Source organism: Chroicocephalus ridibundus, chromosome 4, assembly GCF_963924245.1.
Source record: "Chroicocephalus ridibundus chromosome 4, bChrRid1.1, whole genome shotgun sequence".
In the NCBI taxonomy this organism is placed as follows: Eukaryota; Metazoa; Chordata; class Aves; order Charadriiformes; family Laridae; genus Chroicocephalus; species Chroicocephalus ridibundus.
In genome coordinates this window covers 55,652,256-55,679,892 of record NC_086287.1, presented here as the reverse complement: position 1 = coordinate 55,679,892, position 27,637 = coordinate 55,652,256, and the positions used below count along the sequence as shown (strand labels likewise).

The 27,637-nt window shown below is 36.1% G+C and overlaps 1 protein-coding gene across 8 annotated transcripts in view; it reads left to right on the top strand.

Annotated features, from left to right (window-relative positions):
* DICER1 (dicer 1, ribonuclease III) overlaps positions 1 to 27,637 on the top strand; it is a 67,983-nt gene that overhangs the window by 28,181 nt on the left and 12,165 nt on the right. For 6 of the 8 annotated variants that reach the window (XM_063332710.1, XM_063332712.1, XM_063332715.1 and 3 more), the window contains 20 exons: positions 518 to 680; positions 1,093 to 1,223; positions 1,331 to 1,465; positions 2,288 to 2,448; positions 3,718 to 3,886; positions 6,023 to 6,495; positions 10,425 to 10,557; positions 11,588 to 11,830; positions 11,922 to 12,076; positions 13,481 to 13,613; positions 14,123 to 14,198; positions 15,338 to 15,477; positions 17,882 to 18,061; positions 18,912 to 19,125; positions 19,496 to 19,649; positions 21,858 to 22,040; positions 22,355 to 22,460; positions 22,561 to 22,736; positions 23,031 to 23,814; positions 25,012 to 25,167. In XM_063332710.1, the coding sequence (XP_063188780.1) occupies positions 518 to 680; positions 1,093 to 1,223; positions 1,331 to 1,465; positions 2,288 to 2,448; positions 3,718 to 3,886; positions 6,023 to 6,495; positions 10,425 to 10,557; positions 11,588 to 11,830; positions 11,922 to 12,076; positions 13,481 to 13,613; positions 14,123 to 14,198; positions 15,338 to 15,477; positions 17,882 to 18,061; positions 18,912 to 19,125; positions 19,496 to 19,649; positions 21,858 to 22,040; positions 22,355 to 22,460; positions 22,561 to 22,736; positions 23,031 to 23,814; positions 25,012 to 25,167 (4,065 nt within the window). Of the gene's footprint in view, positions 1 to 517; positions 681 to 1,092; positions 1,224 to 1,330; positions 1,466 to 2,287; positions 2,449 to 3,717; positions 3,887 to 6,022; positions 7,375 to 10,424; positions 10,558 to 11,587; positions 11,831 to 11,921; positions 12,077 to 13,480; positions 13,614 to 14,122; positions 14,199 to 15,337; positions 15,478 to 17,881; positions 18,062 to 18,911; positions 19,126 to 19,495; positions 19,650 to 21,857; positions 22,041 to 22,354; positions 22,461 to 22,560; positions 22,737 to 23,030; positions 23,815 to 25,011; positions 25,168 to 27,637 lie in introns of those variants that run through there. The other 2 variants (XR_010070762.1, XM_063332716.1) reach the window with 2 other exon arrangements.

Sequence of the window (27,637 nt, the reverse complement as noted above, 5' to 3'; positions counted from 1 at the left end):
GGGCACTCTGATTTTCATTTTGTTACAGAAAGCTATTTCTGTGTTATAGAATTTCAGGTGGTTTTGCACTGCAGAGGTGCCTGAAAGCTGGCATTTTGGTTAATATTGCTGAAAATCTCAGACTGCCTTGAGCTAATATATTATTATATTTGGCTGAAGTGATGTATAGGGTTAAATTTAAAACTTTAACTTCTTTCTTCACATAAGGTATCTAGCAACAGAATCATCTATTAAAAAGATATTGTTAGAAAGCAACTTAAAGTAGCAGCAAATTGTGATACTAAAAGATTTTAGATTTAGAAGCGAGAATAAATATAGTGTGTATTAATACTTTTTTGAAAGACTGTGACAATACATTGTTATGAAAGAGACGTGTTAGTTCTATGGCACTGTAAAGATCTTAAGAGATACTACTGACTTCTCTGTAGTTCATTTCCCGGTTGTGTTATTTTTTTTTTTTATCAGCTTTCTCACTGCATTGTTGCAAGTAAGGACGTTATTATTTTTTTAAACCTAGGTTGAACTGCTTGAAGCAGCTTTGGATCATAATACAATAGTCTGCTTAAACACTGGCTCAGGGAAGACTTTTATTGCAGTACTACTCACTAAAGAGCTGTCCTATCAGATCAGGGGAGATTTCAACAAAAATGGAAAAAGAACTGTGTTCTTGGTCAACTCAGGTAAGGGGAAAAGTATGCTAAGTTCCTAAATACGCTGCTAATATTTCCATGGAATATTCCCTAATAGAGGTTGTGTGAAAGCACAGCACAGTAAGGATTCTTAATTGATTAAAGAATGTGATACCTTTCATCTTTTGCTTATAATCCTTGTAATACAACCTGTTTATCTCTATAATGTCTTCTGTTTCCTGGTTTAAAAATAAGATAATGAATCTGAAGTGCAATTTAGTTACCAATTTGTTTTCTTGCTGTGGTTTTAAATGGAGGCAGTTGCTGTGTGCACCTGGTTTAACATTAGTCTAAGCTATGTTATGAAACATGGTGCTAGGTAATATGACACACATCTCGAAACTTAATGTATGAAAAGGCCTTTATGTGATTGAGATTTTTTTTTAAATATCTTTTTCTTAAGCAAATCAAGTTGCTCAACAAGTGTCAGCTGTCAGGACACATTCAGATCTTAAAGTGGGAGAGTATTCAAGTTTAGAGATGACTGAATCATGGACAAAAGAGAAGTGGAGTCAGGAATTCTCAAAGCATCAGGTAATGTATTAAGTATAAACTATAAATATAAGCAGAGCCTACAGTAAGTTAAGCTTGATCAGAAATTTGCACTTTTCTTATACTGATACTTTTTTCTTTCAATCTAGGTTCTGGTTATGACATGTCACGTTGCTTTGACTGTTTTAAGAAATGAGTATTTATCCCTGTCAAATATTAATCTTCTGGTGTTTGATGAGTGCCATCTTGCAATCCAGGATCACCCATACTGTGAAATTATGAAGGTGGGTTTCCATTGCATGAATGGAAATACTTGGTTGAGGAGGGGGAGTGGGGTGGGAGGGCTGGAAAAGTGGGAGCCATTTAAGGCAGCTTTTGCTACCAAGGAAAAATATCAGTGGAACCATATTGTAGAATATTCTGGGACTGTGAAATTGCTGTAATGAATTAAGACTTTGGTGATATTATGAGATAGAAAAGTATTGTATTTGCTGTATTTTACAGTGGGGATTAAAGAAAACTCTGGCATTAACAGAGAAAAGAAGCTAAACTTATGGAATTAGGTGAATTTTGTAAATTCATTGAGAAGATATTTGAGTTTGGGAATGGGGTGTACTGATCAGTTTTTATTATTTTTAAAATACTGATTTCTAAAGATATTTGTAGGGCTCTTTCCGGATATTCTTGGCTCCGTGTGGTATTTGTCTTATGCAATATAAGAAACCTGTACAATAGATGTCTTTCCAAATCTTTCTTCATAACCAGAGCATGTGTCTTTAATTTTTTCGTGGTGTGGAAGTGTTATGATATGTGTGTTGTAACTGTGACAAAGATATTCTGTGCATGCTAACTGTTTGTTTATTTGTATTTTCCTCACATTGTAAATATTTACTTTTAAAGATGATTACTGGTAAATGTTATTCAATTTCTAGTGTAACTTCCAGTCAATAGAATAGAAAATATTCATTCTGTGTTTGGTTCCTTTTACAACACCTGCTATTGAAACACTAGTTTCCAACTAAGCATCTAAGTTTCCAGTCTGCTAGCTCGATGGTAGATCTGCAGGATAACTGTCCTAAGGTATTTCATTCTCTTTCACTTCACAGATCTGTGAGGATTATCCATCGTGTCCTCGAATCTTGGGATTGACAGCTTCCATTTTAAATGGGAAATGTGATCCTGCTGAGTTAGAGGAGAAGATCCAGAAACTGGAGAAAATTTTAAAGAGCAATGCTGAAACCGCAACTGATTTGGTGGTTTTAGACAGGTATGTTGTACAATTATGGTTATTAAATTGATGTCTGCGTTTTCATTTTGGGTAGAGGAATAAACCAGTAGAAATATTTCCTCTTTTAAATTTTAGGAAAGTTTGTGTGTAAGTGATGTCACTACTTCTATTTGGAGTGGGGAGGGAATGTTAAATTGTTTTTGCATAACCAGTGTTGAAATACATCTTTCCTTAAAGTTAAGTACAAAGGCTGATTTGCCTTGATGTTCAAGCATTTTCTGTAGTTGTTAAAAACAAAACAAAAAACCACAAACAACAAAGCAACTAAAAAACCCCAGACAAACAAAAAAATCACGAACAAACTAACGCACCACCAATCTAGAAAATTCACATTCAGCAACACATTTCTGAAGTTGTACAATGCACTGTCTTTATGTTTGGAGAGTAACTGGTTCATGTTCAGTGTATGCCATAATGTTGCTATTTAATTTAGAAAAATGTTGCAACATGCACAGTACAAGATGCTCTTAATGACAGAGAAGTTGCATGGTGGTTTTTGGGGTGTTTTTGCCTCAAATGAGTAGCCTGGATTTAGAGGCTTATGAAAGACAGAGGGAAATGAGAGGAAGTAGTAAAAACTATTTAAATAGCAGTGCAAGTGTGTGTGTTCCTCTCTTCTTATATAGTGTAGAATCCTGTAAAAGTTGGTTAAAATAAAGGTGGTGATAATGTGGTGATTTGTTTTAGAGGAGAATTAATGTGAAATGATTCATATGTAGCATGTTTTCTTGCACCGTCTGTACTGTGTTGTATGAACTGAGTTTCAAACCAAGTCAAAGATAGTTATTTCATGTTCTAGAACAGGTGTTTTGTTGGGTATGTTTAAGTGCATTTTTCTGAATGTGCGTGAAGCATTTGCTTTTAAGAATTTTTCGCTCATAGCTCTGCCATTCAAGAACAATAGTTACTTTACTTGTGTAAGTGTATATATAGACCTAGATTTACATTGTGTGGATTGTATTTGTTTGGCCTATCAAAAGAGTACACTTTGGAAACACAAAATGAAGATGGTGGTCAAGTAAATTCAATTTGCTTTGCCTTAAATTTTCTAATATTGCACATGAAGATAGTGATATTAACTTCCTTTTTAGGGAGTGTATTAGAAAGCAAAGTATCTTAGATTATTAATTCATGGTGTACTTGAATACACTTCATGTTGCTGCTGTTATTTGCTGTATAACCTTAACAGGCTGAAATAGCTCTGACTTTCAGAAGCTGTGTTTAACTTGATCTTTGCCCTCAATTAAGATATACTTCTCAGCCGTGTGAGATTGTTGTAGACTGTGGACCATATACTGACAAAAGTGGGTTGTATGGAAGATTATTGAAGGAATTGGATGAGGCACTTACTTTTCTAAATGACTGCAACATATCTGTACATTCAAAAGAAAGAGATTCTACGTTAATTTCTAAGCAGGTAAGGACATTAAGCTATGGGAAAAACCTGGGGAATAGAAGTCTTACTACTTTTCTTCTTTGTCATATATGTTACTTTACTGAAACTTTCTAACCCAACCAGCTTAGAGTATCTGAGCAAAAATACTTCTGATTTTTGTATTCACTAACAGTGCAAGTCTTTTCTCAAATGAGCAGGGCTCGAATGCCAACCACTGATCAGAACGTCATATGGTTAGAGAATCTTGTACTCAAATTTGCTTAAGGCAGTAAAATAATTCTGCACCCTGATGTTGTGGCTCCTTGTTTCTGAAACCAAGAATTTGACATCCTCGTGATCTCCCATGACTTTTAAATAATTCAGTACAGAAGAGGAAGTAATGCTGCGGGAATTATCTGGAAAAACTGTCCCCAGCTATATATAAAAGATGATAAAGCAAGAATTCAGGCAAAAATGCCAGCCGGAGATCTACAGTTTATCTTTGAACAATATTGGACTGGTGCCACTCACACCTTGCTGGAATGGAATTTGAGTCTCAAGCTTGCCCCTACCTTTCTATGTGTTTGCCCCTATGCTGTTATGCAAGATGGCAGAGTCCAGAAGGCATGGTGCATTGAGCAGGGACCTGTCACACGTGGGGTCTGGGGTCCAGGCAGCTTTTTTTCCCTCTTGGGCTTTGGTTTGGAATTGCCTCCTCAGGTGCAGCTGTTCAGGTGTGTAAGTCTGTTTAACAAGAAGTCAGTAATGAGTCACATCTCTCTAGAATAGTCCATGAGGAAGCTGGAGAATGTATTTCTTCAGCCCAAAGTATTCCACTTTTCTTTAACATTCTTAGAAATTCAGTACTCTGATGCTGTCCAGAAAAAGATCATTTGGGCCAAAGGGAAGGATGATACATAAGGCAGCCTATTACAGTTGCATGGGAAAAGGAAGTCCTGGTTACTTCTGTGCTAAACTTGAAATGTAATATGCTAAAATATTTAAGGAATGATGGCAGCTGGGGGCAATCCCCAGGATTTGCTTAGTCCAGAAGAGTGAATTAAGTGCTATGCTTCTAATGCACGTCACCCTCAGTGCTTTTTTTTCTGATCCAGTAGCGCTCCAAGAAGATGGAGGCACCCATATTAAGAAAAAGAAACCAGTTTTCAGCCTGAGGTGCCTTTTATCTTGGCACTGGAGAGCATCAAGGCTCAGTGTGCAGTTACAATTGGCTTAGATAAATTTTGCCCTTAATTAAGACTTACAGCTAACAAACTTCAGGGAGGATAGTGTAAAGAAGATGATAACCTCTTCTTTACTACCTCTCAGAAGGGAAGAAAGAAGAAAAATTAAAGCAGCATCTGAAACCTGTGTCATCCTTGCTGTTGTTATAGTTCTGTCGTAGTTCTTATGTTGTAATAGTACATCCAAATCATGAGCCTTTTTAATAGTATGACCAATGTACCCTATTCCTGGATTCCTACTTTATTTTTTGACCACTTGACTCTTCAGGAGGAAACAACTTGCCATCAGATAAGGTGTTGATGGTACTCAAGTGCCTGTGCTGTACGCTGAGTACGGTATAGTTCTCTCTGTTTTTCCTATTCCACCTGCACATACAAACCTCTAATTTTTTTCCTTGGAGAGACTAGACTTGCTAAGATTACCCTGAGGCCACTGTGCAACTTTCTGGTTAGATGCTTTTGAAACCCTGGCAAGTATCAGTAACAAATAAAGTAAAAATGCCTAGTAAAGCATTTATTTTTATTATATCTATGTTAAATATAAAGGGTAATAATTTCTGCTTTGTTCATCTAGCTTCCTCAAGAAATATTCTCCTTTTTAGCATAATTATCTTAAAGTAAATTTCAAATTATAATTCTACAAAATGGTAAAAATATTCTTTAAACTTGGGGTGTTTTTTTGAGATTCAGAAATGTACAAATTTCAAAGTTTAGTTGTAATAATTTAGGGGAGAGGGAGGAACTTGCTCCACTAGAAACACCAAAGTTCCCAAGGTCATCTAAGTAACAAAAGCAGACTTCTAAATATTTTTATAATTGAACAGTTGTCATAATCCTTACAAAGATTGTGCTATATGAGAAACAAGATCCCAGTCTTAAATGAATAGTTCATGAATGTACTCTTTGAACTGATATTTGAATTCATTTGTTGTAGATATTGTCAGACTGTCGAGCTGTGTTGGTTGTTCTGGGACCCTGGTGTGCAGATAAGGTAGCTGGGATGATGGTGAGAGAGCTACAGAAGTATATCAAACACGAACAAGAGGAGCTGCACAGGAAATTTTTATTGTTTACAGACACTTTCCTAAGGAAAATACATGCACTCTGTGAAGAGCACTTCTCGCCTGCCTCACTTGACCTGAAATTTGTTACCCCAAAAGTAATAAAGCTGCTTGAAATCTTGCGCAAATATAAACCATATGAACGGCAGCAGTTTGAAAGTGTTGAATGGTATAACAATAGGAATCAGGATAATTACGTATCTTGGAGTGATTCTGAAGATGATGATGAGGATGAAGAAATTGAGGAGAAAGAGAAGCCAGAGACTAATTTCCCATCTCCCTTTACTAATATTTTATGTGGAATTATTTTTGTGGAAAGAAGATACACAGCAGTTGTTCTAAATAGGTAAAGCTTTTTATTTTAAAAAAAACTTCCTTTAAAAAAAAAAAAAAGAAAAAAGGCAAACTCAGCTGCCAGCATGTGGATGTTAATATTGTGAATATATAGGGGATTGTCTTGTATTTTTCAGAATTCTATTTTAAAGTTGGAGATCATACTGGATCTGCATAAAGAGTAACAAAAAAAAATTATAATTCAGGCTGTGGGGTGGATTGGGAGAGCATGTGTCTGGGAATTATACTCAAAGGCTTGTTTGAGACCTGAGTTTGTAATTTGATTTATTGAGAAGGCAAAATGTGAAATACTGTACTTAACCTGTAAGATAGCCATATACTGATTTGTCTTAATCAGTCTTTAAATTTTTATTTGCAATGGATGCTGGAAACTTCTCTAACCTACTGAGTGCAATACTTCTGGAAATTTTACCATTACATTACTAAATCACATTATTATATGACCCAAGTCTACAGAAAATCAAATTTGCCTTTGCACAAAAATCTCTTAAGGTTTACCAGTACTACTTTAAGAGTTGGTGTTTATAAAACGCCTGTTCAGTTAAACACTAAGCACTTTCTTACAGTCTCCACCAAGAAAAACACGAGCCCTGGAATATTTGCCAAGATATACTTTGCAGTACTCTAGTTCCTTATCGGTTCTTGTTCCTGAATGTGATCCATGTTAGTTATACATAACACTTAATTGTTGGATACTATTTGCTGCAAACTGTGAATGGCATCTGATTTATTCACTGGTAATGATTTTGGGGGTTTTTGGTAGGTTTTTTTGATAGCGTGCTAAATGTCCTGTGCAATTTGTTTATTGCATTCTGGTTACCTCTGAATCTGTCCCTTCTGTTGTTACCTTTTTGCTGGAGTCAATAGTTTGAGTGCATAATATATTCTTTGATCTGCAGACTTGCCTGTGTGTTTTTTGTGAACTTCTTTTTTCTTTGCCTTTTCTGCAATTTTAAATACGTTTACATAAATACACACTATGAGACAAACTAAGCCATTCAGTGAAATGAACATGTTCTGTTAATAACTCCTGAAGAAATAACACTAACAGATTCTGATAAATTTTTGCTGAGCTGAAATGAGTATTTCATTATCCTACAGGGAGTGAACAGAATTGTGATTTTTTTTTTTTCTTCTCTAAGTTATGAATGTGAATTATACTCTTTCCACTGTGCATTCCTGTAGGCTGATTTTATGCACTATTCTATATCCTAACTGCTGTTGAGCCTGACAGAATATGATGTCTAGATCAAATAGGTGACGAAATTCTGCCATCTTTAAGCTTTAGGCACCTTGATACAGGTTATTGGCAGCAGAAAATAAAACTATATGTAACTTTTTATCTGCTTCTGAAAGCTAGCTAGCAGACTCTCAATGTGCTCCTTTACCTCATGTAACACACCTGATCTCAAAATACCTGGATGATCAGCAGACCTGGGCTCCTGAAATTAAGACCGAAAGCCTTCAGTGGAGAACCTCACTTCAACTGAGTGGACTTGGTTGAAGGGCCTCTGCTGATTAGACCTATATTTATGCTGTATATACAGGTGGAAAAAATGTCTCCTGCATAAGGAATTAATGAGTGTTTGAATTACTATATCAAAACCACTTAAGCTTACAGTAATCCATTATGGATCGTTATACAGAACTAACTTTAAGCAGAAGTATAATGTTTCTTAAGATATATTTATTATGGTGGTATTTATAGACTAGAATCCCATTTTATGAAGTCCACGATGACTGGGGAAGGGCAAAATTCATGGCATGTGTTGTACTTTCTAGAAGAAATGGGAAGAAAAGGCATTTTCTCGGAGGCGGTGATTAGAGCTAATCTCTTTCTTTAGAGATCTTTAGCAGCAGCCACTGTACATACTGTAAATAGTACAAATTAGAAAAAAACAACAACAAAAAAAAAAGAAAAAAAAAAACAAAAAGAAAACAAACCTCAACTTATTCTTTGATTATTATTACACACAACAGATGAAGTGGCTCAGTTACTGTTTTATTTGGTGTATACAGTTGAGTTCTGGTGCTTATAAGCTACTTTGCAGAAGAGAAAATGTTTTCTAAAGCCCAGTTTCCTTCCACTTCCATTACGGTGCCTCTCAACTCCCTTAGAGAGGGGTCTGAAAGCAGAAGTGTTTGTATCTGTTTGAAAAACAACACCTGTTATCTACCACTTATAATGCTTTTTAATTGCAAGGATGAAGTCTTGAGTATTTCTCAAGAACTTGTGGAAGATGTGCACAGTGAAATGTTTATTCAGATGGCTTTGATTGTCAACTTCTATAATAAATGAGATACAGTAAGAATGTTGGAGATGCGTAGTAGGTATTCAAACTGAAGCTGTATGACTTGACAGAAATGCTATGTGGAAAAAGAAATGTAAAAAAAAAAAATAATTTGGGAGTTTGTCCAGTTATTAACCCATGCTTTCTTAGCATGTCTGTCTAAAGAGCCTAGACTGCATCCAGAAATGTGAACCTGTTTAGCCTTGAACTAACAAATCGCATGCATTTTTAGTACGGGAGGATCTTTCTAGACTGTTTCCGTAAGGATAGCAAGCTATTTGCCACTTTTCCATTCTTTTGTCTATATTCCCTGTCCATTTCAGTTTTAACAGATTGCAAAGGAAGGATGTCTTCAAGGTGGTTTATGTTTCCATAAATCTTGTTTAAAACAGAAACCGGGTAAAGGGGAGAGACTTCAATAGTTTTCCAAGGGTAGAAAGGCCAGGGAGAGTTTTGCCATTTTCCATCTGGTTTGGCAGCAGATTGCTGGTCAGGGCGTCGGCATGTAGCTGGGGACTGGCAGAGCCCCTGTCGTCTTATATGTGAGGCAGAACTACTAGAGATGTAATTGGGAAAGGTTGGAATTACTGTTGGAGGTACACAGAGGCAGGCTATCTTTTGGATATGAGGAGCCACCTGGTAACGGCCATGATGGATGTGCTATGAGCAAAGTGGTACTGGGATGGCTGTAGTAAGTGTGCAAGGGGTGTGACTTTTTTGTATATCATCCCTTGATTTTTATTGGCTTTGCTGCCCGAAAACCTGTTATAGTTGAGAAATCCCAGGTTCTGTCTGTGCTGAAAGCAGATCAACTAAGGATGCTACAGCATAATTATTTTGATTGCACAGTGTAATTATGCTTTTAAATCCATAAACGCCTAGTTCTAGATTCAGTGCATTGTTTATACGAGCAATCTTCTACCTTGTCCGTGAAATCAAAACAGTGCAGAGACCAGCCTTTTCTGTGGACATAGGGGAATAAATTGAGAGCATGGATGATCCTCACCTCCCTGTTCAGTGTTCCTGTTCAAGAATTGGATTAAATTCTCCAATTGTAGATACACTTGGATCAATTTCAAAAGTAGTAAACATCTCACTGGGTAAGCTGAGTATCGCTCTTTAGAAAAGAAGGTCAACATTTTGTCATTAGTATACCTGAAAGAGTATGTATTTTAATATTAAGGAGAATAACAATCTATGTTTTAACCTAAAAATTAATACCTTATATTGGGGAAACATACTTTGAGGGAGCAGTTAGAGGTCTCTCTGCTGAAATCAGTCATCATTTACAGAAAATGAGATTAACTAAACCGGTTGTGAGTAGGATCTTAACAACAGGGAGCCTTAGAGTAATAGATTGGTTAAAAAATATCTGGTTTTACCGTGCTACATCTGAAATGCATGTGATGCATGCACGCTCATGCTGTATGTATGCAGTCAGTCTTTTATTATCCTTACAGAGGTTTTCACTAGCACTCGTGTTTTTAGAGAAAACTAAGGTCAGTTTATGTGTTAGCATGGCTTACTTGTCATGCTTCTATTTCTTCTTTTAATGTAAGTCTTGCAAACAAAAGATTGTCTTCCATTTTCTGAGTCGTGTGACTGCTAAAGGCGCATGTAATATTTTTAGGTTGATAAAAGAAGCTGGCAAGCAGGATCCAGAACTCGCTTACATCAGCAGCAATTTTATAACTGGACATGGCATTGGCAAGAACCAGCCTCGTAACAAGCAGATGGAAGTAGAATTCAGAAAACAGGAAGAGGTAACTTCAAGAAAAATAACTTAAACTAGCAGTACTTTCAGAACTCTTTTGGTTTCTTTTCTGTGTATGTGTGTCTTTAAAAACAAAATGAGCCAACAGGCAGAGTCTATGTACAATCAGAAGTTCAGGGAATACCTTTGGTTTAACAAATATGCATACTTATTGGAGATACAGATGTTCTTCATTAAAAAAAACAAAATCAAAACCAACAAAACAAAACCAACACCCCCCCCACCGTGTTTAGAGATATTGCTATGTCACATTTTACAAACAGAAATTAAAACTTCACATAAAAATCCATGTTTGTATCTAGTCAGATCATCAACCATCTAATTTTTCTGCATTGCATTAGTAGTAGTACTGTAATACTGTAAAGAAAATCCAGGTTCCTGACACTTTAAATGGTTAAGCCTGTTTTAATATTTATCTTTGCTAGATGTGAATTTGGTAAATCATTAAATGTTATAAATATAAAACCCTGTGATTTTGACCTCACTTAAAGCATGCGAAATATTTTGAAAGCAAATGCTTTTATTCTTCCCCCTCACCTCCCAGCTGGGTTGTTCTTCTGACTGACTTCCTCCCTTGCCCCCAAACCTTCCCTTTTGAGTAAATAGTATAAATACCAAAAGTACCAGCTCTAGAACATGCTTCCCTTCGCTTGCCCCTTGGTTGTTTCAACCTCAGAAATAGTTGGAAAAGATGCTGTCCTGAAGGCAGCGTTTTTTAATACTGTAGCTGAAAAATTGTAAAGAAATATGTGGGATCCTCTCCATTCCTAGTGGCTGTAGTAGCTTCTTAGACATGTGTAATTCCACAGACCACATCTGATTCCTAGAAAGCTGCCTGTTCTGATAAATAGTCTTCCTGTGTTTGTAAAAAGACTTTGTAATAACTTTATATCTGCATATTTAGGCAAGTTTTTGGAATGTCTGATCTGCTTTCCTTGTTTTTATTGGCTTTTGATGAATCTGGTGATGGAATCAGGTCTCAGACTAATCTCTCAAATTTGTCTTCATTACTTTTGCAGGTTCTTAGAAAATTTCGTGCACATGAGACCAACCTACTTATTGCTACTAGTATTGTAGAAGAGGGTGTTGACATACCAAAATGCAACTTGGTGGTGCGTTTTGATTTGCCCACAGAATACCGTTCCTACGTGCAGTCAAAAGGAAGAGCTAGAGCACCAATTTCCAATTACATCATGTTAGCAGATACAGACAAAATCAAAAGTTTTGAAGAAGATCTTAAGACGTACAAAGCAATTGAGAAGGTATGAGGAATGGAATGTGCCTGTTTTAAAATTTTATTGTAGTATTTTAAAGGAAAAATCTCTCATTGTGCTCTGTTCTTGAAATGTTAAGATCCTGAGAAACAAATGCTCAAAATCTGTCGATACCAATGATACTGAAACTGAACCTGTTGTTGATGATGATGATGTATTTCCACCCTATGTGTTGAGGCCAGATGAGAACAGTCCAAGAGTTACTATTAACACTGCTATTGGACACATAAATAGGTAAGAGGCATATTCGGTTTTTACTTCTTGTCTTTAAATAAAAAGTTTCTTAGTCTGCCTCGCAACATGGAAGCATAGGCTGGGGCATTGTATGCATTTCCTCTTAGGACTCTTTTAGGATCTTCCCCTCCTAAAGAAAGTGGTCACAGCAGTATGAAGGGGATAGTTTGGTTTTTGTCTTTTTATCCTACAGAGGTTCTAGCTCAGGTAATAAATTTAGTGATACTGATTCCTATTTCATTATAAGCTGCCCTGAAAACAGTCCTTTTCAAAATGGATAAAAGGATTAAATTTTTCTTTTTTTTTTTTGCTCTTGGCAAGCTAGCTTTAAAAGAAAAAAGTGTCTTCTGAAAACTAGTAAAATCTTCTAGGTCTAATATTCACATTTGTAATAGCCATTTATTGTCATGTTTAAAGAAAAAAAACCAAAAACATAATGAGCAAGCCGAACATAATACAAGTCCACAAGGCAGGATGATACGCTTCCAAGCCAATATCATCTTTCTAAGGCCATGGCAATTAGAGGAGGTCCTCAGTGACAGGACACTTGAAAAAAGGCAAGGAAGAAGATCAAGGGAGCTACAGACTGGTCAATTTTACCTTAGTCATATGGAATACTATGTGCCAAATCCTCACGGAAGCTGTTTGCAGGCATGTAAAGGAAAAAGTGGTGGGCAGCAGTCAGCAGGAGTTATATCGAGGGCAGTTTTTTGCCTGACCAACCTTGTCTCCTGTGTGATGAAATGCTTACTTGCCTCTATGAAACAGGAGAAAAGCAGTGAATGTCATTTACTTCAGCAAAGATTTCAGTGCGATTGCCGTATTACCTTAGCAGCCAAATTCATGAGATGCAGAGCATTTCAGTAGACTGCCTGGTAAACAAAACCTGGCAAACCAGTCAGATTCAAGGGGTGTAATGGTCGATGATTCAAAGGCAGCTGCTTACACATGGCATTCCTCATGAGCCATTAAGAAGTCCAGTACCATTTAACATCAGCACGTTTGCATTTGACACCAAGGTGGGAGAGGGGGAAATGAGTGCAGTGGAGGTAAGGCGGCCCATTCAGAGGGGAACCATGACAAATAGGAGGAATAGGACAACACTAAATTTAAGAGATTAAACAAAGACAAATGCAAACTCTGGTACCTGGGGGGTTGAATAGTTCTGTGCATCATTGCAACCTTGGAACCACCTTTCTAGAGACCAGGTTTGTAGTGAAGGACTTGGAGGTCTCCTGCTCAGCAGTTAGTTGAACATCAGTTAGCAGTGTACCCTTGCAGTGCTCAGTATGGCCTGAAACCCTCTTCTGTAGCGTTTACACCAGTAAGGCAAGATTCCATTGAAATGTCTTTAGGTTTCAATTTGCAGGTTTTGATGATTTGTAAAATGTTTTGTCAACTTAGGTACTGCGCTAGATTACCAAGTGATCCATTTACACACCTAGCTCCCAAGTGTAAAACCCGAGAACTACCTGATCATACGTTTTACTCTACTCTCTACCTGCCAATCAACTCACCTCTTCGAGCTTCAATTGTTGTAGGTATTTGGGGAAGGAAAAGCATAGAAATAAGTGAACATGTTGGCATAGATGTGTGTGTGTGTGTGCCTCTTCTAGAATTAGTTTCTTTCATTGTTGTAACGAAAATTACATGATTTTTCTTCTCCTGTATTCTGCTCTGTAACTGTATTTAGATCCCTATTTATATCTGTTCTAATCTGTTTTCCAGCAGTTACTGTTCATTCCAAAGGCAAAAATATTTAGATGTTCTTTCCAGTGCCTTGGTTTTTCACACACTTATATCAGTTGTAGGAAAAAGTCCTTTATTGGTTTTGATCAATAGTTAGTTGAGTTCAAAAACTCGTAATTTTAGCTTCTGTGGAAAAACAACATAAGTCTGAATATCTTCACAATGTCGTCAATGTAGTATTTTGCTGAGTTTTGCTTACCTACTGTTTGTGTTAAATTAAACTAACTGTTTGTAACATGTATAATAAGTAATGTGCTAATCAACTCAAGTTTATATGAAGTATTTAAATGTTTATAGGGTCCTCCAATGAGTTGTGCAAGACTGGCTGAGAGAGTTGTAGCTCTTATTTGCTGTGAAAAACTGCACAAAATTGGTAAGAACTGGGAAAGCAACACCTCTTTGGTAAAGAATGTTTTAAAATGGACAAATTGAATGTGGTACAGATGTTATGCATACACATGCATTTCTGCTACAGCCATTACAATAACTTCCTTTCTCTTGCTTTGTTTTGTGATATGATCACAAACTTACTAACTTAGCGTACATCTTGTAAGCTAAATTTTCCAGGGGAATCTTGTTATTTAACATATTTTGTCTTAAATAGCAAATGCAATATTAATACAAGACACATGGATTCTAACATCGAATATACTTAATAAAGGGGAAAAGAGTCTTGTTCTCTACAAGGTTTTTATTATAGGTCGGGGATTACATCCTGCAGCCAAGAAATAACTTGTTTTTTGAAGTGAATTTTAACAAATTAAAATATAAAATGCACAGCCCTAAATTTATTTTATTCTCTACTGTATCATAAGTCATGTTCCAAAAATAGGACATTGCAGGATTATTTCAGCTCTGTTGTCTCTAGTAAGTAGAATGGAGCATATTCTTTATTGGGGAATGTTTTAAAACGAATTCCATGTTATGGGTGCTTTGATGAAGTACAGGAGTATTTATGTATCTTTTAAGCAAACAGATTTGTAGGTCTGGGATTTGTATTTTTTTTTTTTGGTCCGAGTTAAACCTTTTGATCGCTGAATTCATACCAATAAATATATCCAAGAATAACACCATGATGGCTCAACTCAGTGTTGAGGGTGCACACTTACTGTTGAGTAATAATTCCCTTCTTAGAAGGATACAGAAATACAACTGTTCCCTCTTTCTTGGCATAACTCCATGGGAGTGATTTTTTTAAATTAGTGTTTCAGTCACTGATTGGTATTTATGGGCAAAAAGGTTTCTTTTTCTTTGATATTTTCATTATAAATTTGATTTTTTTTAAATGAAAATTTTAGAGATGTTTACTATAAGTATTCTTGCCAGAAATTCAGATCTTGTCACACTTTCCCCAAAGTTACACTTTTGGAGCTATGCAGTAGTAAGTATATTTTAAAAACTTAGGTGACGTGTTTTCATGAGCAGTCAGTCACATCTGCTGCGTAGTATGTGAAGGAACCGAGATTTGATTGTTCCTAATGCTGTTCCTTTGTACTCTTTCATAATATTCAGGTGAACTGGATGATCATTTGATGCCAGTTGGTAAAGAAACGGTTAAATATGAGGAGGAGCTTGATTTACATGATGAAGAAGAAACCAATGTTCCAGGAAGGCCGGGCTCTACAAAACGAAGACAGTGCTATCCTAAAGCTGTTAGTATCGCTGACTGCTGTACACATCTCCGGTCAAATGCTTTATGTACTGATAAAAAGACAAAACTGACAACTCTTAATCTTTTCTGATAAGAATCTCTTACAACAAATCTTTCATTTATAATGGAAATATTTTGCAGTTCTAACAGTATGGAAACTTGCACTATTACCTGAATGAGCTTATGCAACCATATGCTTTGGAAGCATGCCTGTAGTTCAAAGAATGTACGCTTTCTATGAAGCTTGTTGGCTGTAGTTGCCTAGTATAGAAATAACTGGGAGGAAAAATTGTCCTGCACTGGGAATCTGTAAAAACTTTTAAGTTCTCTGGTAAATATACTAGAGCAGAGGAAGAATGACTGGCTTTCTAGACGATTCCTTGAAGACTGAAGGAGATGCCCAGGGGGTCAAAGTTACCTGCCAGGTGCTAAACACAGAATTTATTTATTTATTTGTTTTTAAAGATGCTTGGTTTAGTTTGGTGATTTTGCTGGTCGAACACAGAATTTCTTAATTTTAGATTTAAAATATCAAATAAGTATACTTTTTAATAGATTTTGCTTTTAAAATAGTTCTAAATACTGTACTTGCTAAAGGGGTCATGTAAGATAGTTACCGTAGCTCTGCATGATTAAGTAACTTGTCCGTAGATCTGTTACAACAGGTTTCAGCCACATCAGTTTGTAGAATTGGACTTCTTAGATATTTTTTTGTTGGAGGAGTGTCTGATACTTTAAAGGAAAGAGAAAATGGGGAAAAGAAGTTTTGTCAGAGTGTTTTGCAACACCCTTCTCCAGACCCCTGCAGTTGTTTCAGGTTCTATCTAAGGTCCTTTGAATAGGACAGGTAACTCATCCAGAATAGATTGTGTAGTAGCTTCTGATAATCTTTGCGTTTCATGAAGAAACCGGTAGCCTTTGGTCTCACGTAGGAAAGTCAGCACGTACACTCACAGTAGTAGGCTACGGTGCTGTGTTGTACATTCACGTGCAGCCTCAGTTATGGTGATGGCCCTTAAGTAATTCCATTCTTGGCATCTTCCACATGCCCCAGTTTTATTAGTAGTTTAAATAATTGGTTATTAGGAAAGCTTAGGAAAGGATACTGTGGCATCACAGGGTATATTACAGAGGGAACGACAGATGAGAAAACCTTCTTGCAGTACTTCACAAACAGCTTGAATCTTTGCACAATGTTCTTGTTATAAGTGCCTTTCTCGGTTCTCTTACCTCACTAGTGATTTTTGGAATAGGAGTGACTCATAAAATGCACAATTATGATATCTCTCATTCAGAGGAGTTGATTTGTCAAGTGATGCATCATTCTTTCTTGGTTATTTTTTTTAATACAGAATCCAAGAATACTTTCCCTTGCTTTTGTCCCAACTTTTCACATCTGGAAAAGAAGCTTTGGCAAATGTTTAAGGTCTGCAAGATTCTCTTGGGCTTAATAGAGTTATTAAACTTATGAGTAATTTTCCATTAAGCCAAGGCCATAGTTTTTTTTTTCTACTGTATAACTTCTAAAATCCAGGACTACATGTATTGCAGTTTAGTTTTAGATAAACAGGGGGATCATTTTTGAGACCTACAAAGTAATGAACTCCTAACAAACATAAATCAGTTTCTTAAGGTCTATGGCAAATATGAGCAGCAGTTAAAAGTGCTTGTGGCTCTTGTGAGTATTCACATCTGCAAGATAAAATTGTTATTAGAAAACTCATATAGTGTAGTGCCTGGGTAGAGGGGCGGTGTATCAAATTTTGTTTGCGTGTTTGTCCCAAATGTATAAAAAAAACCCCCATTTTTGATACTTAAGCAGTTCTGCTGGGGAAAAGAATCTGTGTTAAGCCGTAAGTTTGGCCAAGCTTATATGAAAATTGAATTACTGGGATGTGTTTTTTTTTCTGTGGGTGCCCGTTTATCTTTCTCTTTCCTTTTTTTTTTTAATGTTTCTAGTGTTAAGGTCCAAAAACCTTGGCTGTAAAGTGTGCTCCAGAGTTACTGACTAAATATGGAAATTGGCATCAAAACTGAAGTTGTATTTAGTGGTGAAGGGTTGTCTGTGTTTTACAGTTAGACTTGCATTTCTAACACAAGGTGGTTATGGAGGAAGTTTTAAGGATGTAATGGAAGTTGCCTCTTGGACAATAGGAAGATCTGGGAGTATCGTGCTCCCTTGGTGCAAGTGTTTGGACAGATCTCCCGGTGACCAGGCCAGGCTGCTGACCAAATGGTTTTGCTTAAGAAAGAAAAAATTTCTTAAGTTCAGATTATTATTTTTTTTATTCTTAATTTTTAGCGATACTTTCTAAGTAAACATGTAAAGGCTTCTTCAAAGAATAGTCTTTAGGTGAATTTTGCTGATTTTTATCATGTTCATGTTTTATATCTTTTATTTTTAGATTCCAGAGTGTTTGAGGGATAGTTATCCCAAACCTGATCAGCCCTGTTACTTGTATGTAATAGGAATGGTATTAACGACTCCTCTGCCTGATGAGCTCAACTTCAGGAGACGAAAGCTATATCCTCCCGAGGATACAACAAGATGTTTTGGCATATTGACAGCCAAACCTATACCTCAGGTAATGAATCTAGCTCCTTTCCTTATTCTACATGCCTTACAACCTGTCATTTTCCACTTATTCCCTACCCTTAGACTGAAGAGTTGGAAATGATTGTAAATGCTGCTTGTATCAGGTAACCTACAGAAAATAAGCAATAATATTCTTCCAGCCCAGCCACCACTTCATTTTCTTTCTTTAGTGGTGGAACAATCTGTTCTATTTTTGATAAACTGTATACAACTTTGCTTTTTATTGTTTTGCAGTGGCAAATGGAAAATGTTTCTCCTTTATTGTATGAGGTATGATAGGAGTGGTGTATCAGCTCCAGAGATGGCCTGCAGCACTACCTTATCTATGTGAAAGCTGTAGTGACAAGTCATCTCAGCATTCCTAGTCTGCAGCAGCAGAAAAAGTAGGCCATCTTAATTGAAATTGGTACCTCTTGCATAGGAATATTTTTTTAATAGAAAGACTTTTTCTGTGGATGAGACTCAGCTGAGGAAGACTTTTCATCAAATTATGTTTTCTATTGTCTGCAGAAGAAAACATTTCAGGAATATTGCTGGGTTTCACATTTCTTCCTCCATAATGGAAAAGACTTCCATTTTTACTTGATCTTATATAAAAAGAACTGTAAAACACCAGAATAACTATTAAAAAAACAACAACCACAAACCAACATTCTTTATGCCTTCAAAATCTCACCTATAATTGAAGGTCGTCAAAGGTCAAAATTCTGATCCAGTTTGCTGTGGGGTCAGGCAAGCGCTACCTCAGCATCTGAACTAAACAACCAGTACTCTGTAGAGGAATTCTAGTCTGAATTTTCTCTCTTGATTTCTTTTGTTTTTTCTTTTTTGTTATTTAGATTCCTCACTTTCCTGTGTATACTCGCTCTGGAGAAGTTACAATATCTATTGAGCTTAAGAAGTCTGGTTTTACTCTGTCTCTGCAAATGCTTGAGCTGATAACGCGACTCCACCAGTACATTTTTTCACATATTCTTCGTCTTGAGAAACCTGCACTAGAGTTCAAACCCACAGAAGCTGATTCAGCCTATTGTGTTCTACCTCTTAATGTTGGTAAGAATAGAGTTCTTGTTTTTTAAATATTCACTTTGAATTCCTTTGGCAACATGTTTGTTAATGTTTATGTTAATTTCTGGTGTTAGCTGTAGAAATAATACCATATGTGGTAGTATGAAAATTTGGCATTACATTTTTATCACTTCTTCACAATTCCAAATTAGTTTTAACTTGGTGGTGTGAGTTGATTTGTATTAGGTTTCTAGAAGGGTCTAAAATCGTATTTATGTCTGCTTTTAAACTTTGTGGAAATAATCAAATGTGTGTATAGAATAATAAAAAAACTTTGTAATTTATAACTTCCCAGAAAAGTTCAGCCTGGAAAACTCTCTCCTGAATAACTGAGTTATGCATTTTCCTTTTTAAGTTGATGACTCCAGCACTTTGGACATTGACTTTAAGTTTATGGAAGACATTGAGAAATCTGAGGCGCGTACAGGCATTCCCAGTACACAGTATACAAAAGAAATGCCGTTTATTTTCAAGTTAGAAGATTACCAGGATGCGGTTATCATTCCACGGTGAGTGCTATAGGCATACCTTAAGTAGGTACCTATTGTATTTATACAAATACTTGTAATGAGGGGATGTTAGTATCTGCAACAGAACTGCTTATAGGAAATGTATGCTGTTAGTCTGAAGGTATCCAGTGGTCTCAGCGTCTCAAATAATTTAAAGATATTTTTTAGTCAATGGTTAATCTTATATCATAGGAGTTAAGTGCTTAGGCCTGCCAAGTCTCATTACCTTTTTATTAGGAGTAGTAGAGTTCACCACAAAACTTATGTAGTATTTTGATAAAATGTTGCAACTTCATCAAGATCTGGCCTACTGAAACCAATTTTAATTTGGAACATTGAGTGGGTGTCTTGTTCCCTAATTACTGCTTATTCACATCAAAGGAATTATTCCTGCTAAAGGAAGGTACGCTAATGGTAGATGGAAAAGATTAACAAGTTAAAAAAAACCAACAAACCAACAACAAAAAAAACCCAACAAAAAACAGTTAAAAGAATCTTTCTATTTAGTGGTATTTAGAGGAGAAATTTACATCATTGTATGAACTGGATATTCAGAGGTTTTCCAGAATTGGTAGGTTTTGTGGAGACTTAATTTTTCCCCTATATCATATTTGGGATGATGTGAATAAAGCAAATTGACTGGCTTGTGCTTGTACCTGCTATACAGTAAACAATGATAATTGCAGAATATATATGTAAGATAAACCTCATCTATGCTAGGCTTTTTTTTTTTTCTTTAAATGTCTTCCTGCCTGTGCTGATAACTACTGTGGTAAAAATGCTAGTGTGTTTAAAAAAAAAAAAAAAAAAAAAAAAAAGTGGTGGTGGACCATCACTGTGTATGAACATTACTACATGAGATCGGAGTTAACGCCATAGAAGTAGCTCATAGGTGGTGTGAATTAGCACAGCTCCTGGACTTCAATGACTAAACCAGTATTATTCTCCCCCCTTCCCTCTCATTTTTTTCATTTATTTGAGGGTGGGGCTGGATTAGGTGGCTGAGTACCTCTCTTTTATGAGAATTATTACTTACCATCTGATAATGTTCAGGCTTGGGAGAAGCCAAAAATTCTTTGACCTTGTTTCATACATTAAGAAATCTCAGAATTTGAAGTACTTCTGGTTTTCAGTCAACATAAAAATGGTGGAAATATGTGCTTGTTCTTCTTTATCCTGCTTGGCTGTAAGCTCCTCAGGGGAAGCATAATACAGTGACTGTGTGTTGGTACAGTTCTGATTGAATTCTTCAGAATAGGCATGATTGTGAATAAGAAAAGAAAAAAGGATTTATTGAAAGCTCCTTTAACCAACATGTTCTTCAATGAAGAAGTTCACAGAGCCTGGGAGTATGGTTTTCTTCATTTTTTTTTTTTTTTTTTCTCTTTGGAAGAAAGCTAAAAAGACTCATTAATACTGTGTTAATTTTATTTAGAGATGTCTATTTAGATATTTGACAGGAGCTTAAAATGAGATATGCAGATCAAAGTACAAAATAAGCTAATATGCAAATCTAAATATTGAATGTTGATTTCATTATTTTTGTATTATCATTATTTTCCTGTGCATGTTTATCACCATAGCACCTAATGAGCATCACTAGCCACAATAAAGGTGTTGCAGCATTCTGGCTTCATTTTTCTGGCATTCTGCCTGTATTACAAGAACTGCATTGTCCTTGGAAGGCTTGTGAATTTACCGTACTAGGTATTTGGGGTTTTGTATTTTAATTCTGGAGGATGACTTGATTAAATGCCTGTTTAGATGTGAAGTAGTACAATCTTTGTATGCAGGAGAACTCCATTTGTACTGATCATTGCACATAGGAGACAAGGCGTTAAAAAGCCAAATTATAAAGCTTGTTAGGTGTTTGGAATTAAGAAATTATCATTTCCAGCATTACTCTTGGAGATAGTTGTCCAGAGCTTGTTTTTGTATTAGATGTTGAAGACATAAATTCTGCATTCAATTTAAATGTTTCTGTAGATTATAGATTGACTTCATTCTTATTATCTCATAGCACACTTCTCATTTAGCATTTCAGTTAGCTAAACAAATGGTTTCTACAACAAAAAACACACCAAACAAAAACCTCAAGCGAGCTATTTAACAGTTTATCACATGACCACATTAGAACATAAAAAACTTAGCATAAGCTTTACCCTAAGGCTATAATATATGCCAAAATACTTCTCTTTTTTTTTTTAGGTATCGAAATTTTGATCAGCCTCACCGATTCTATGTAGCTGATGTATACACTGATCTTACTCCACTCAGTAAATTCCCTTCCCCTGAATATGAAACTTTTGCTGAATATTATAAAACAAAGTATAATCTTGACCTGACCAATCTCAACCAGCCACTGCTGGATGTGGACCACACATCTTCAAGGTAACAACAGTCATATTTGTGTCTGATGTTTGTAGTTTGACAATAAAGTGCCTTTTCTTTTTTTAATGTGATGAAGATGAGGGCTGGTAGTTTCCAAAATAATTAGATTGTTTTTCTTGATTGGTACTTATGTTGCAACAACTGTAACTTGAGTCCTTTTTTTTTTTCTTTTTTTTCAGAGGTGACTGTGCTGTCACTTCACAATGCATTAAGGTTGAATACTAAGAATAAGTCATCACTTTAGGAAGTTTAGGCTAGTAAGTTCTATTCATTAATTATGTATTTACATTAAAGTATTTTCACATGGTTTTTAGACTTAATCTTTTGACTCCTCGCCATTTGAATCAGAAGGGGAAAGCACTTCCACTAAGCAGTGCTGAGAAGAGGAAAGCAAAGTGGGAAAGTTTGCAGAATAAGCAGGTAAAATAGAAGTATCTCATTCAAGTTGCCTCTCTCTTAACAGTGACCTGATGACTACCTTGACAGGTAAAATTCTTTCCTTCCCCCCTCCTCTCCCCAGATACTGGTTCCAGAGCTCTGTGCTATACATCCTATTCCAGCATCATTGTGGAGGAAAGCAGTTTGCCTGCCCAGCATACTTTATCGCCTGCACTGCCTTTTGACAGCAGAGGAACTAAGAGCTCAAACAGCCACTGATGCTGGTGTAGGGGTTAAATCACTTCCTGCAGATTTCAGGCATGTATTTTTTTTTAGCATGTATTTTTCAGTATGATGTCTAACTTCATTGGAAAACAAGGTGAAAACTTAACCATTACTGCATGAATTTAAAACTGATGCCGTTTGTTTAACTCATGTCAATTTTCAGTGAAGCATAGTTTAAAAAGACTTGATTGTGAATGGTGAAGTTAGATGCTGCGGTCACTGTTCTTTTTAGAAAAACGTAGCTTTTTTTAAGCCTGTATGTTCATATAGTTTTCTTGTCTTATGATAATATTTTTTTGTTAACAAAATCAGCATGTATCTTTACAGATACCCTAACTTGGACTTCGGATGGAAAAAGTCTATTGACAGCAAGTCCTTCATCTCTGTTCCTAACTCCTCTTTAGTAGAGAATGAAAATTACTGTAAGCACAGCACAATTGTAGTCCCTGAAAATGCTGCACATCAAGGTGCTAACAGAACCTCTTCTGCAGAAAACCATGACCAAATGTCTGTGAGTTACAGAACATTGCTCAATGAGTCACCCAGTAAACTCCAAATTGATGTCTCGGCAGAACTTGCAGCAATTAATGGCGTTTCTTATAATAAAAACCTTGCCAATGGCAATTGTGATTTAGTTAACAGAGACTTTTGCCAAGGAAATCAGCTGAATTACTGCAGGCAGGAAATACCTGTACAACCAACTACCTCATATCCCATTCAGAATTTATACAGCAGTGAGAACCAGCCCAAGCCCAGCAATGAATGTACTCTACTGAGTAATAAATACCTTGATGGAAATGCTAACAGATCTACCTCAGATGGATGCCCCAAAATGGCAGTGACCACCAGTACTTCAAAAGCTATTAATCTTTCAAAAGACAGAGCAGATTCTGAAAAGAACCCTTCCAGTGGGTACTCCTCAAAAACTCTCGGTCCTAATCCTGGTCTCATTCTTCAAGCTTTGACGCTTTCAAATGCTAGTGATGGATTTAACCTGGAGCGGCTAGAAATGCTTGGTGATTCATTTTTAAAGCATGCCATCACTACATACTTGTTTTGCACTTACCCTGATGCTCATGAGGGACGGCTGTCGTATATGAGAAGCAAAAAAGTAAGTAGTAACAATCCAATGATATTATGTAAAAGCCATGCTGTAACAAGCCATATATGTAAAAATTTCACTAGAGGATTGAATGGCAACAGGTTGATTTAATTCAGCAGCTTTACTGATTATACATTGGGTAGCATGCATATTAGGAATAAAAATACAGGATTAATGCTGCCGTAACTGTGATTGATTGAAACTGTTATCTGCAGTTCATTTTGAAATCTAAACCAGCTGATTACTAGCCTACGAAAGGACAGGACTGAACAGAAATGAAAATTATTTTGAAAGTATTTTAAAGTAAACGTAAACAGTGTTGAGCAGAGTCTTCAGTTCTGCTGCTGCTGCTTTTAAATTCTGGAATAATCAATCATGTGAAAGTTTGGTTTGATTTGGTTTTTTTTTCCCCACACACAATGTGGTAACTTCAATTAAATGCTAAGGATTTGATTGTCTACCTCTAATAAAATGCATCACTCTGAGAATTGATTGAGTAGTTTAATCTTGGAATATAATGAGGGCTAAATGAATTGCACAGTTAAAATAAAGGAAGTGATTGAATATTCAGGTTATATATATCAGGTTCAAATTTTAATTCTTGAAACATGGAAAGTGTATGTAAAATTAGAAATGAAAGTCAGAAGTTGATAGTTAAAAAGGAAAAGGAATTATGTTTGTATATGTGAGAGTGCTTTTTTCCCTTCCCTTTGAAATATTTAAAAGAATTTTACAGGCTATCAAAGTAACATCTGGATTATGACTTTATAAGATTTGTTATACGGAACTGTCTTAACACATTCTACTGCCAAGCTTTAGGTCAATGTACCCATAATAGCATTTGTCATTCCAAATCTAATCTGAATGTTGATTACTAATACTGGTAATTAATGACACTTGTACAGGTTGTATTTGCTATTATTTTAAAAGTAGCAATAATTTTATTTTGCAAAGAGAATTTAGTCTATCTGATTTCTTTAACTGAAATTGTCACAATATGCTTGGCCTTAAAAAAATAAATCTGTACCTTGCTGTGAGTTGGTTGTACTGTACTAAGAAAGCTGAACTCCCTTTTGAGAACTAGAGAGAATACATAATGGTACAAGATCTGGCTTGACATGTAAAATTGTTTTGTTCCTTTTGCATTTTAACCTATTTTTTGTGTAAATGTATGTCCAGAGGTTTATCAGAGTGTTTTTCTTGAAGGTCAGCAACTGTAACTTGTATCGCCTTGGAAAAAAGAAAGGACTGCCTAGTCGAATGGTGGTGTCGATTTTTGATCCCCCGGTCAATTGGCTTCCTCCTGGTTACGTAGTAAACCAGGACAAGAGTAACACTGATAAGTGGGAGAAAGATGAAATGGTAAGACTTTATTTACATGTACTGAGGAATAATTATTCATGTGTCTGTATTCTCTCACCCCTATCTCCTCCCACCTCCCAGAGTGGTATGTTTTCAGCAAAAAAAAAGTAAATCTGTGTCTTTGTTTCCTTTCTAAAACTTCATTATAACTTATGGAAAATGAGAGGAAAACTGATCCTGAACAGAACCTGAAGTAAGGAAATTTACTGAATATCATCCAGTAATGAGCGTATACATTAATGGAAAAGCAGAGAAGAAAAGCATTTTTACTGGTAGTTAGCATGCTCTCAGGAGTTTTTTCTGAAATTTCTCTTGGAAATTTTAAATGGAATTATCATTACTGGTTTTGCTGTAATATGTATAGGCAGAAGATGGTCTGCTTTTTAATAAATAATAAGTCCACCTCTGTAGAATACATGAAAAGGAGTTATTGGTGTTTTTCATAGTGCTGAGGCAGAGTGAAGATTAGAACTGGCTTGAGAAAATGTTCAATGTTCGCTGCTGTTAGCTACATCATGGGCATGACTGAGAGCTACTTCTCATCCAAAATAACGTGCTGGCTTAGACGCCCTCCCTGTCTATCACCAAAAGCTTCAGAATGACAAATCTTAATGAGGAATATTTCGAATTATTTTCTGACTAAACTCATATGTCGAGAGTAGAACCACATGTATAAGAAATATCACTGATCACAGCAGTCAGTAACGTAACCTTTAAATGTTTGAGACTTGTTTGGAGGTTGGGGGAAGAGGGTGGAAGGATTTTTTTTCTTCTTCACAATTCTGAAGGCCACACTCGGGATTATAGAACCACCAGAGGGCACATGAGAGGACTGTTAGGTAAATGTGCTGTGCAAATAAATTGTTTATTGCAGAATAAAACAACCTGATTATTGTGGTTCTGTATTGTGCCAAGACTTCATTTCAAAGACACTTACTGCTATACCTTTCTAAAAATAAAATAGCACATTTGGGACAGGAGCTAATCATTGCTTTTAAAAAGCTTTCAGTTCTCCATAACTCTTCAGTGGCCTCTTCCACTTTGTTAGTCACTGGTTATTTGTGAGTAAAACACACAATTTCAGACCAAAATGCAGGCAGTGATGCAAGAAGTGGGCTTTGTGCCAAGTGGACGTTTTGCTTTCTTGTATAAATTTCATTCTCCATCCATGGGCTGATGGTCTATGACTAGGGCTAGAAATCTCCTATCATTACGACAAGTTATTTCTAAAACATCCTAGTCAAATGTTGATTTTTGTGTGTGTGTTATCAAGCTTTATTAAGGGGAAAGGTGGTCTTTTGTTCATTTGATCAAATAGCTGATTTCCAAAAAGCATAAAAAAAAAAAAGCACTTACATGTATTTATCTTAAGCTTGTAAATGGCCATAACATTCAAAATCAATCAGTTATTCTTTAAGAAAAGGTTCTTTCTTCTGGGTTCATTGTTGATTTATTCTTGAAATGCTGTCTAACAATGAAAAAAATCAACTACCAAAATTGCTTCCTGGCTCCTTTACCTACTTTTCTTTCTCATAACTTAGAATTTTATTATTATTTTTTATACACGAAACGATGTGCAAACAATGTAAAAGTAGTTCACGTAGCTGTCCTTATTAAAATTAATTTTAAGAAACTTGTGAATGAAATTGTAGTAAAAATGAAATCTGTCATTTGTTAAATCTTTCTGAAAACAGTTTTGAAATCTGTTTTGAATCATCCATATAGACATGTCTCATTCAGAGAATGTATCTTTATTTCAGTGACAGATACCACAGGTGGTGTGTAACAAGAAAAAATCAGTGCTAGCTCTAGTTGAGACTGGCTAAACTTGTCTTATTTTGAGCACTATATTGCTACTAGTATCCAAAAAAAAAACCTGTTTCAACTCAAATTTTGCTCTTTCTGATCAATTAAAGATAGAGAAATCCCTGCTGTGTATATGTGAGATGGGTAATTACAGCAGCAGAAATTCTTTTGGCAAAATGTCTAAACTATTAATTTCTGTAGCCGCTTCTTTTTTTTTTTTCCTGCTCATCACTAAACCCAACTAAGCCCACTCCATCCTGATGAGGAACGTAGTGATCTGTTTGATCCTTAGATGGTTTCAGGTGCTGCCCGGTGCACCTTACAGCTGTCACCCATCCGCACCCCTAGAGAGTGGTGCCTTGGGCCCAAAGGGAGAGGTCCCCAGTGGTAGCATCTGGTTCACAGATTTGCAAGATTTAAGTGACCAAGACCTACAATATGACATACGTAGATTGAGGGCAGATATAGGCTGTTTCACTTGATTCAAAATGGTGTTGGCTTTCAGGACCCGATCCAGAAAAGCACTTTGAATCTGATCTTGCTCCTATCAAATTCAGTGGCAGAATTCCCACCGACATCAGTGATGCTGGGTTGAGCCTGTGAATAGTCTTTTTGATCTTAGGAAGACTACTTGTGCATTTAGCTAATATGTTTAAGTGCTTTC